General features: G+C 34.6%; 1 protein-coding gene across 1 annotated transcript in view; it reads right to left on the bottom strand.

The window, feature by feature from the left end:
• LOC150106076 (uncharacterized) overlaps window positions 1–12,678 on the bottom strand; it is an 89,007-nt gene that overhangs the window by 63,570 nt on the left and 12,759 nt on the right. Inside the window, exon 2 of the mRNA XM_090394623.1 lies at window positions 11,809–11,967. Coding sequence (XP_090250749.1) covers window positions 11,809–11,967 — 159 coding nt within the window. The remainder of the gene's footprint in view (window positions 1–11,808; window positions 11,968–12,678) is intronic.

Raw genomic sequence — 12,678 nt, 5'->3', positions numbered from 1 at the left:
TTTTCTGTATGTTATATTTAGTAAATACAATTTTTAAATAATATTTCACTCAAATAATAGTTTAAATTTAAATAAACGAATGGGTGTCATTGATGTCTTATACAATTTAAGTAATATATATATATATATATTTAAGTAATATATATTTATATATTACTTGTAATATATAAATAAATTTATAAATATATATTTATATATTTAAGAGTAATATATATATATATATAAAAAAATCAGCTAACGCCTTTTTATTCCCGTATACGGGGAGTAGGCGAGGCCATTTAGCCCTATCTCACTTTTGGAGACTGAGTGGGCAGTTCAATCTCCACTGGTACCAATCAGAGATAGATGGCCCAAGGCTATCACTAATTAAGCAGTACACAGTGAAGAGAGACGGCTCAAATGTGCCGCCATCTCGTGGACCCTAACCCTAACACAATATATTTAATGTCTGAAAATATTGTGGGTTCTACGGTCGATTTTCTTGAGTTTACGGGACGAAAAACCGGAAAAACCCGCTTGCCCGTGCCAGAGAGTATATATATATATATACTATTTTTTTTCTTGTGAAATTTCTTGCCTCAAACTAACCAGAGACTTTCTTTTTGAAAATCCACTCAATGAATTAAGCCTTATTTGTTCATGCATGCCTCAAATATAAGCAAAAGGAATTGGATATTGAATTAATAGCCAGATTTTAGTGGAGAAGATTTCACCAGAAAAGTGACAATTTTGTTACTGTATCTGTAGATACCTCCACCAGACTAAAAAAAACAGCAGTCTTGGTTAAAGTACAACTCTTTGAATTTGGTTATTTTTCAGATTGACTGTAGATGTTTTAACCCATCATGTCACCAAACTCTTACAAAGTTTGGTGTATAAAAGGAGGTACATTTTTCTTTTGTTTACAAATATTTATGCATGATAAAAGTTTAAAAACATATGACTGGAAATCGAAAGTTTTTTTTTCATAACTTGACAACACATGGTGTTCCAATAGGAGAACGAAAAAAGACAGTTGCGATAGCTAATAATGTAATTGTGTCTTTTGAAATCAAGATACTACAAATGAATTTGTTTTCTTGTAAAATGTCTTGCCACAAACTAATCAGAGACGTTTTTTTTTTAAAAAATCCACTGAGTGAATTAAAAGTCTTATTTGTTCATGCATACCCTCAAATATTTCAAGAAACTGTGTCAGCTTTTGGAAGCAAGATGAACCGGGTATTAAATTAAAAGCCAGAATTTTTAATATAGAAATTTAACCTGAAATGTGACAATTTTGTTAATATATCTGTAGATACCTTCACCAGAGTAGAAAAACAACAGTCGTACAAAATTCTATCATTATGACTGTTAGATTGTGATTATTTTACAGAGACAGCAGATATTTTAGCCCATCATGTTACTTAAATTCTTAAAAACATTGCTGTAGAAAATAAAAGGGCATCATGGTGTACAGATAACAAGTGAATCATCATGCAAATATCATTTCACTGCATTTAATTGCTGTTAACAATTCCCACGTCACAATGAATAAACTTTCACAGAAGTGTGACAAAAGACACTTCTTCAACTATGGGAAACACTTCTGTTTTCCCACAGTTACCAACATACCCTTTGAACAAGACTGCTAGATAGGATGTAATTAATTATTTAGAAAGTGACTACGCTAAAAATTCACATAGTTAGAAAAAGGAACGAAATACCTATATGGGAAATTCTTGGTCAGAAAAGTTCACAAATAGGCTCAACAAAATGGCAAACGGAAATTACACAGTTTAAGATAACACATGTTAAAAATCTACAGTGTGGAATAAAAGAAATTCACGCGATTTATTTATTGATTAGAATTTTATGTATTGGTTTAAAAAAAGTGTGTGTGTTATTGTGTTTTTTGTATCCCATAAAGTTAAAAAAAAAAAGAAAACTCATTTCACTTGTCAGAATTCCATACTCTAACTTCTTCTTTCACTACACGTTATTCCCACTTACTATGCAGTGTCTGCGTGTTACTTAGATGTGACTACTTGTTAGTATCACTGCCAACCAACCTGTCACCTAGTCTGCCGCTGGGATGGGGATATATTTTTGGCTGTAGAAGCATATGTTCACAGGGCCGGTTTGCCTGCTCGTGGGATGAAAAAGGCCAGATAAATTGACGGAAAAAACCCTACTGCCCGCACCCAAGACCAGCTAACTTGGCTCTGCCTGAGGAAGATCCTCAGGTTCCTCTCGTCTTCGACGGTAATCGAACCTGGGACACTCCTTCCCCAGGCATTGGTTGCGAAGCGCAAAGCCACTAGGCTAACTACGCGGTAATTCCATACTCTAACATCACTGTGAATTCCAAACAGGAAGGAACATGTATCCTCAACAAAACGGCATTTAGACTTCAAGTCTAAGATGTCATTTTGGACAGAAAGCATGAAAGAGTACCAAATGGATGGAAATCTAATGGAAGTAGTCAACTAGATTTTTTGGTTATTTACAGAAATATTGTTCATTCAACTTATATGTTTTATGTGTTTCTGTGCTATGAGAATATGTTAAAATCAACAGTTTGGAAAACATATTGTTTTCATAACCTAGCTAGCTAGTTCCAAGATGCCCCATTTTGAAAAGTAAGTTAATCTTTTTTGTTTAACTTAAACATAGCATGTGATATTTGCAAATTCAATGACCAATGATGGGATGTATTTGGTAAGCGCAATTGTAATACTGAATAGTTTTTCTTTTTCCACAAGAATAATCATAGGTACATACATTAGAGTATCAACATGGATACATTAGCGACTTTTCTTGTCTAAATATTTGTACTTTAGCCATTTCTGAATAATTAATTATTCAGAAATGGCTAAAGGTTGCTGCCATCTCGAATCTAAATTAAAAATTTTTATACTCATTAATTGATAAGAAAAACTTTGTGTGTGTGTGTGTGTGTGTGTGTGTGTGTGTGTGTGTGTGTGTGTGTGTGTGTGTGTGTGTGTGTGTGTGTGTGTGTGTGTGTGTGATGGGGACACCAGCATATAATTAATAATCTGAAAAGGTGTAAATGCTGCCGCCATCTCGACTTTACTCTAAGAATTCCATAGTCTTTAACAGGAAAGAAATACATGTATATTGGAAAATTAGTACTTGCCATCTCTACACGACCAAAGACAAAACTTGATGACTTAACGGATGTGTTTCACCCTAGGAAATTACAAGACATCTTATCTCAAAACATTGCCCACAATTCCATAGGCAAACCAAAACACCACGTGATGTCACTGAGACATATTTTCCCTAGAAATTTCCAAACACATAATGTCATGATTCCTTATCTCTAAATATCACCCTAAATGCTATACGCGAATCAAACACATCACGTTATGTCCCTGATAGAAGGAGGCCCCCAGCGAAATTTCAAACATTCCAAACTCTATCTTATCACTATCCATCACCCATAATGCCATACACAAACAATTTACTTATCTACATCTCACAACAGCTCACATACATGAAACCGACATCGCTTCTCCATTCACCCTACCCCTGTTTGGTTTAAAGTGTCCTAGTTAGCCGGTCTTGGGAGGGAAGTAGGGTTTTTTTCCGCCAGTTTATCTGGCGTTTTTCATCCTTCATGCAGGCAAACCGTCCCTCTGAACACACACGGATCTACAGCCATGAGGGGGCTCAACTCGCCCCAATAAGGACGGGGGAGAAAAAGCGAGGAAACTCCATACAAATAAATAAATAAATAACCAATGACAACACGAATCCTTTTCCACTAATATATCTTTTTTTGCATTCAAAACAATAACATCACTTATTTCCAACTAACAAATTACTTCACTTTTCTTCATCTGATAACAACAGACATACAGGACACAGGCCTTGCTTCCCCTATATACCCTACCCCTATTTTGTTTAGAGTGTCCCATCAATCACGACACTAATCCTTATCTCCAAGCATTACCCATAATTCCATACGTGAACAAAACAAACAAGGTAACATCACACACATACACTGATGTTCCCCAGAAAACTTCCAAACTTTCCAAACTTTGACGTCACGCACACAAATGAGAACAATCATCTAACAACCAATCACGTCACGATTCCTTATGCGAAGCATCACCCAAAATGCCATACGCGAACAACACAAACAACGTGACGCCACACACACAATGACGTCATCTTCTGAACAAACAATCATGTCACGATGCGTTATCTTATCTTGATCTTGATCTTGTCACTTGTGATACGGGTGTCACTAGATCCAAATAAAGAACCGTTTAAATATGAATTTAAGTTGGTGTAGTTGGTGTTCTGGAGGTTTGATGATTTGTTTTGTGCAGGCTGGTCATAAGAGAAAGTGGGGTGCAATTGACTGTTTTCGGAAAAACTGTACGAAGTCGTTGATATTTAAGAGAGAGTAGGCGAAAGAATAAAATTGTGTTTTACATCAGTATTACTTGCAAAGTCTAAGAATAAATAACTGTCATCACATGCAAGGTGTGTCCCGTCAGGATGCTGGAAATTCGACTGTCGCAATCGGAAAGCAGAGCATGTGAGAGCAGCTTTCTTAATATTTACTCCTTCACTGGGATATAAAAAGCAAGAAGTATAATGTATATAAAATATATACATTATAAAGGTCTGAATGCTTTAATGAAACCCAATAACATTTTCGCGGAAACCCATGGTTTTGCAGAAACGTCCACGATTGCAAGAATCCGTACCTGTCCTGAGAGTCAATACTTGAGAACTTTTATTAATTGAGAAGTTTGAAGATGGCTCAGAAGTTTCGTGTCAATGGCATTCTTCATCACTTTAGAACTAGATGAGGTTAGCTGAAAAGTCAATAGGTCATAATAAAAATATTTACCATCATATTTAGAAATATTTTGAATATGAGGTAATTTCCAGGATGCAGGATAGATACCGCTGGAATAATAGAAAATGAAAAGGCAACACAGAACAAGAGTCCACCTAAAAGTACAAGGTGTCATTAGATCACCCAGTCAAAGAACAGGTGAAAGCAAATTAGGGCCAAAATTATAGAAACAGCTTTGCGAATTGGAGTTTGGCCAATACTCCTTGATAAATTTCAATTGCTGTTTTTGATGACACATTTGTCCAAACTTGCATTAATCGTCGATGCTATTTTTTTTTCAAATTCATTTCGTCTCATATATCAATTGAATGAGTGTATGGATTATATAATTTCAGATCAGCAAGTGTGGAAGAATTTTGATAAATTATTAATTTCTGTCTAAAGAAAAGAAAGAAGGAAACCAGAAACAATGTGGATAATCTTGAAATATGACTAGAATTTTCCCAGTGTTATAATAATTAGAAACAACTCTGCTGTTTATTCCATATCACTTTTTTTGCGATATTACAAAGATTTCCTAATTCGAATTAAGAACCAGGAATCTCAGATTTTTATTCGCAGAATTGACAAACTGTCAGGGACGATTCACGCAATAAAAGGTAAACTGCATTCTGTGGACATGTCGTTCATAACGTTTTATGTTTTGATAATAACCAGTAAACAACAGCAATAATTTGACGCCCCAATTAATACATAATCTGATGAATGTGACTGGAAAATTATGTTTTCCTTTAATGTTATTTCCCTCATCAGAGTAAAACTACCAACTTCCTGTTAGTAGAGTGCAAGATATTGCTAAATGTTATTATGATTTTCATTATAAATTATTCCCACCAGGTTATTTTACCATTATCAAGGCTACACAAATTTACAGTCACAAGATATACATACTTAATTCTTCATTACGAGAGTTCAAGGCAGAAACAAAGGAAAACCTATACGAATAAATAAATCATCATGGCTATTTTAAAGACATATACAAGTCGTGCACACAGTCATGCTCAACAAAGACTGAGAATATGTTTCAGTACGGAAATACCGTGAGTAGACATATTAAATAAAATTATAATAACGAAATTAACTCACGTCAAAATATTATTTATTACTAGAAGTTTCGGCTGAGTATGACAGGCATATTCAGTACATATATTAAAGCCAATTAAACAATAACTGACAAATCCAAAAAGCGCCACCTAAGTAGCTAATGTAAGTCAACTAAAAAAAGGACACAAAAATTTCCTAACATATTTAAAAAAATTATATATATATATTTTTTTTTTCGGAATTCGTTTTTACTCGGTTGGAATATTATTCAAAAAGCTTTAATGACTGTTACCGATACCGACGAATTTCAGAGTAAGAAAGGTTGTCCACCAGACAATATTTCGTACTGTGAAAGACCAGCTATTCAGTCCTTAAAGGATAATAATAACATCGTTATTCTTCCGGATGACAAAGGGAATGTGACTGTCATCTCAGACAAGTCTGATTACCATAATAAAATCTTGGAACTTTTAAACAGTGATACTTACTCAGAAATTAATAGTCACCCTACAATTGAACTACACAATAGAACTAATAATTTATTAAAAAATCACCTTGAAATTACAAAGAAACATTCGTCTTTCTCTTAGGTCACTTCATCCCTTGTTCCGTCGATGTATGGTCTCCCCAAGATTCACAAAACAAACTGCCCACTCAGACCTATAGTTGAGGGCATACATTCTCCTACATATAACCTCTCCATATCTCGCGAGTTTTCTACGAAATCTTTCTGGAATTTCCACTTCACATATTAAAAACTCTCCAGATTTTGTTTCTAAAATCAAGGATATCAAACTTAAAAAACAGATTTAATGGCCAGTTTCGATACTTTTTCTCTCTTTACAAATGTACCTGCTCAAGAAGTCCTCGATCTTCTCAAGAACAAATTATCAAAAAAAAATCTTTGCTCTACACTCCGATTGCATAAAGTCAGGATACTTCAAATATGACAATAAGATGTACTTACAAAACTCAGGTATGGCCATGGGCAGCCCGCTCTCTCCGATTCTCTCAGATATATATCTCAACGATTTTGAAGAAAAAGCTATTAATTCCTTCCACCTTAAACCAACATTCTGGTATCGCTAAATTGAGGATATTTTCCTCATCTGGGAAGATGGTGACAACAACCTCAATTTATTTTTAGACCACCTAAACAAGTGAAAATCTCTTTTACCTTCGAACTGGAATCCGAGGACTGCCTTCCCTTTCTAGACCTGAAACTTACCAGATGTGCTGAAAGTATTAAAATCTCAATTTTTAGAATACTGATAGATATCTTCATGCTTCCTCCCATCACTATCCCAAACAAAAATTTGATATTATTTCCACCTTAGCTCACCGAGCCAAATCTTTACTTACAGAAGAAACAGAAATTGAAAATGAACTCCTTTTTCTTAAAAAAACTCTTATTAATGATGGTTTCTCTCCTGAGAAAACTGCCAAATTCCTTTCCCCCAGTCACCCAACTACTTCTGAAGATCCCACTTCCCTCAGAGCCTTCATCTCTTTGCTTACATCAGCTCTCTTTCACCAAAACTGGCAAAAATTCTCAAGAAATTTAACTTCAGAACTTGCTTCACTACGCTCCCAAAACTTCGTTCAATACTTAGTAAACCTAAAGAGAAACATCTTCCAACTCAGTTTCCTGGAGTGTACAAGATTTTATGTGATTGTGGAAAGCCATACTATGGCCAGACTGCTAAATCCATCCTTCTACGTTTAGAAGAACACCGTAGAGATATCTCCTATAACAGGACTAGAGCCAGCACTGTCTCTAGCCACGTTTTCTTTTCAGTTAACTCAAACGAAGGCCGCCAACACATTGTGAACTGGACTCAAACTTCTAACATCCATGTGTGCTACGATGAACTCGAAAGAAAGATTGTTGGATCTAGGGAAATTTCTCTAGATTCTTCTCATTTCAACAACAGCCTAAGTTTCAATCTCTCTGACGCACACGTTGCCTCTGTTCAGTATTGGAGCACTTGCGACAGCGCGTTGTATACGTTTGTTTGGAACTCAAGCTCGCATTTTGTTTCCAAACACGCACTGTCTTTTTGTACTTGTTCTGCTATTACAATTGTAAGTCTTTGTAATTCTATATACAGTAAAACCCCTTTTTTACACTTTTCAGGGGACTGATGGAAAAAAGTGTAAATAGCAGGAAATGTAAAAAAAAACATTAAAAAAAGGCTAAAAGATGACTTACTGCTAGTATATGAGTCTACATACTAGTTTACAAAATTTAATAACTTAAAATAAATGAATTTAGAATTACTTACATTTATCTATTTTAAAAAAAATCATTAATTGTTGATTGTTTTTGCTTTTCGTTGTTTTTTTTTTTTGATATAGCATCAGATTGCTTTGCATTGAGTTCAATGCTTGACCTGTTTTTTACTATCGTGTTCGAAGTGGACACAGAGAGTCCAAGATCTTTTGCTAAATGCACACGTGTTCCATGTCAATCGACACGTCGCAGAATTGCCATCTTTTCTTCTACCGAAATACATTTTCTGTCTTTTTTTGTGTTAATTGGTGAATTATCCATGTTGCTAACATGGATAATCCACCACCGCAACTTGAAAGCAACTTTTACTCGCTAATTTACGTAGCAGAAATTCTGCAATATCAATTCGTGCTGTAATTGAAAAATCACGTTATCGCTCATCACTATATTACTGCTGCAAGCGTGCAAGTCACAGTAATGGCGGAAACGAAACTATAGTCAAAAGCAATGCCACCTGGGAACAGTAATGCGCAGATTTCCGCAGAAATCGATTCGAAAATCAGTATTGCCACCCGAGAAAAAAACGCAAATGACGGGAAATAACGTTCCCATCAAGTTGTTAATGGCGGGAAAACAATACATCGTGAGAATAGGCCTTAAGACGGGACCAACGGAAAATGATAAATTCCAGGAAAACGTAAATTGCAGGAACGTAAAAACGGGGTTTTACTGTATATATATTTTTTATTCTGATACCTGAAGATGTTGGTCAATTCAACGAAACCAGTAAACTAGTAGTATCTTTTCAAATATACCATGTCCTCTTCTTTTTATCTCTCGGTAACAGTCATTAAAGCTTTTTGGGAAGAAAAAAAATATATATACAAATAAAAAAGTTGGGAAAGATTAGCTGATTTATAAAGCACTATCTCCCACAAAGGGGACAGACATAGATCATCGGATCTGTTTTAGTTAGGAGAGTGAAGAAAAGTTTCACATGTTTCTTTATAAAGCCTTTCCATGAGGAACCGACTTTTGTAAAGGACACTTGTCTTGTTCAAATGAACTGTATGTCTAGTGATGATGGCATGTTCTGCAAGTCCTGCCTGTTAAGGTTCAAGTTATTGAATATAAGACTGTGTTCTTCTAGCCGAATAAAAGCAGATCTCCTTGTTGGTCAGAAATAAGATAACCTACAAGATCAATAAATGTGGTAGACACCTGGATAACTGAGATGTGGAAGCTTGTCCTTTGGAGAAGTGAGAAAGATGGAGCTTTTTTGATTGATTGAAAGGCAACAAAAATATTTAGTGGTTTTAAAACTTTTGCTATGGGTTCACTAATGCCTTGCACAGAAGGAATAGGAATAAGCGTTATTTCTTCTGTATTTGAAGAGGAAGAGGTACCAAAACTGCTCAAAGCTCTTTTGATGAAAGAATTCTTATGGCCAAAAGAGGAAATAATATTGCAATTCTTTCCGTAACAAATCGTCTGAAGAACAAAAGGAGTGGGCCCGATGAACGAGTATTTTAATAGTTCCTTCCTTTTCACTGGAATGGTGATGAGATTCAGCATGGATATAATCTTGTATGAGACTTCTTCCTATAGACTGAGAAATGTAGGTTATCATCTGGTTGGTGAAGAATTAAAAGATCCAAAAAAGGCTAACTGCTTATTTAATTCGACTTCTAAGATGAACTGGATCCTTGGATGAAGTGCATTTAATTTAGAGAGAAACTGTTATAAATCATAAGAAGAGCCATTCCAGGTAGCAAAAATGTCATCTACATATCTGAAACAATGAACATTAGTAAAAAAAGAAATAACATTTAAACTAATAATGCTTACAAACGGAAGGCTGTAGTTATTCAAGACAGAAAAAAATATGAGAGAAAAATATCTGCATTACTCTGCTACTATTCAACGTACAGGACCCTCACATCGGATTCTACCGGGAGTCAATTAAAAAGACTGAATTCTATTATAGATAATGTATCTACAGGATGAAGATCAAAAGAAAAATTTTAAAACCTTCTTCGGTCGTCCACCTAGATTGCACGGTCTTCGGAAATTCATAAACCAGATATTCAGTTGAGACCAGTTGTGGATTATATAGGTGTTCCCACTTATAAAATTTCAAAATTTTTTATCAAATTTACTCACTTCTTCAACTACAAGAAATGCTACTTATACAAAAAATACTTTGGATTTCAAAAATAAAATTTCGAATCTTCATTTGGACACTTCGTATATTATGACTAGTTTAAATGTTGTTTCATTATTTACTAATATTCTTTTATTTGACTGCATTGAATTACTGCAACAAGAATTTCCTTCAGACATTGTAAAAATATTTGATTTTGTAATATATTCTGGTTATTTTTCCTCTAAAAACAAGATATATCAACAAATCGAAGGAACAGTAATGGGCAATCCTATTTCGCCTGCTATTGACAACTTCTTTATGGAGCATTTCGAACAACGTATTTTTGACAATATTTCTCCTAGACTGTTACTTACTCATTGTTTCAGATATGTAGATGATATTTTTGCTATCTGGAATTTCTCTTCTTATGATTTATAACAGTTTCACTCTAAATTAAATGAACTTCATCCAAGGATCCAGTTCGCCCTAGAAGTCGAATTTAATAAGAGGTTAGCTTTTTTGGATCTTTTAAATCTTCGCCAACCGGATGGTAACCTACATTTCTCAGTCTATATGAAGAAGATTCATACAGGCCATTATATCCGTGATGAATCTCATCACCATTCCAGTCAAAAGGCAGAACTATTAAAACACTGGTTCATCGGGCCCACTCCTTTTGTTCTTCAGACGAACTATTACAGAAAGTACTGCAATATTATTTCCTATATTTTATCTAATTGATATACGAATGCCTTTATCAAAAAAGGTTTGAATAGTTTTGATATAGCTTCCTCTTCAAATACAGAAGAAACAACGCGTATTCCTATCGCTTATGTTTAAGGCATTAGTGAACGCATAGCAAAAGTTTTAAAACCACTAAATATTTTTGTTGCCTTTCGACCAATCAGAAAAATCTCAAACTCTCTCTTTTCTCCAAAGGACAAGCTTCCACATCTCAGTTATCCAGGTGTCTACCAGATTTATTGATCTTGTGGGTTATATTATTTCTGACCAACAAGGAGATCTGCTTTTATTCGGCTAGAAGAACACAGTCTTATATTCAATAACTTGAACCTGAACAGGCTGGACTTGCAGAACATGCCATCATCACTAGATATACAGTTCATTGGAAAAAGACAGGGGTCCTTCACAAAAGTCAGTTCCTCATGGAAAGGCTTTATAAAGAAACATGTGAAACTTTTCTTCACTCTCATAACAGATCCGATGGTCTACGTCTGTCCTTTTTGTGGGAGGTAGTGCTTTATAAATCAGCTAATCCTGAGAATCAAATTACCTCATGAACAATAACGGGCATGACAGTGATATTATATATCTCCGCAATGATATTTAGTGAGTACTGCTAACGGAAGAATAGGATCGTGTGCCAAAATTTATGTAGAATTACATCGTTAGTTCTATTACAGTTTGCCTGGCTCGTTATTGAGCCGCATCAAGGACACAAAAGGTATAAAGAAATTCGAAAGAATAAAATATCTTCATACTTACAGGCATCTCTTTTCTGCTAAAACTCTGTTTGCAGGCAAGACATGCTTTCCGTATTTCAGGACACTCGTTTTCTACGTGGGCTTGTAAATATTTCTCATTTACTTTAGTCTCACATTGTTTACACTTGACCACAGAGAAGTCACATCTAGTTTGGTGTTTCTGATAAAAAATAAATATAAACATATCAATCTACAACCTGTAATTTGATACTTTCAGAGATTCAGAGACACTAACTTTGATTACTACATTTAAATATAGTCTGTCTTGGTTCTTCAGTTAATTACTACTGATTTAAATAATAAATACTAAATAAAATAGAATGAAAAAAAAAATCTGCTTATAACATTAATTAGGACAATGGAGAGAGAGCTTCACGAAAGTCACCTGTTTAGACTTTTTTTTTCATTATTTAAATTAAGGGGATATTAAATCCCACATCATGTCAATGCCGAATAAGAAACTCAAAGATCGATATTTAAGTAATCTTTTTTCATAATGTCCTTCTTTTCCTCATTCTGTTCATAAGTTGTGTAGGGTATGAAATGTGCGTAAATAGCATTTCTTCCGCTGCCTCTGGCTGTTATTCATGGTCTGTATTTCAAAGAAAAATCTTTTATTATGGCACAACCACAGTATAGTTCTTAGGTCTCACTTTTTTTTTTTATCAGCCCTAATGGTTGTTTTATGTTTCAGATATCCTCAAACATACCTCTTGGGATTAGGAAATGGATTTAGAATTGTAATAATTAGGATTTTCCTAAATAATTTTAGTAAGTAATTACAGTAATATAAACTCCTTCACTTCGTAATAACTAAAGATTCACCACCTAGCAATGTTGACTATTGCTAGGTGGTGAATTACTTATATTA

This window comes from Typopeltis vanoorti, chromosome 6 (assembly GCF_054136105.1).
Source record: "Typopeltis vanoorti isolate ZY-2024b chromosome 6, IOZ_Tvanoo_1.0, whole genome shotgun sequence".
In the NCBI taxonomy this organism is placed as follows: Eukaryota; Metazoa; Arthropoda; class Arachnida; order Uropygi; family Thelyphonidae; genus Typopeltis; species Typopeltis vanoorti.
Note: the sequence above shows the minus strand (reverse complement) of the source record. Positions and strands in the feature narration are given on the sequence as shown.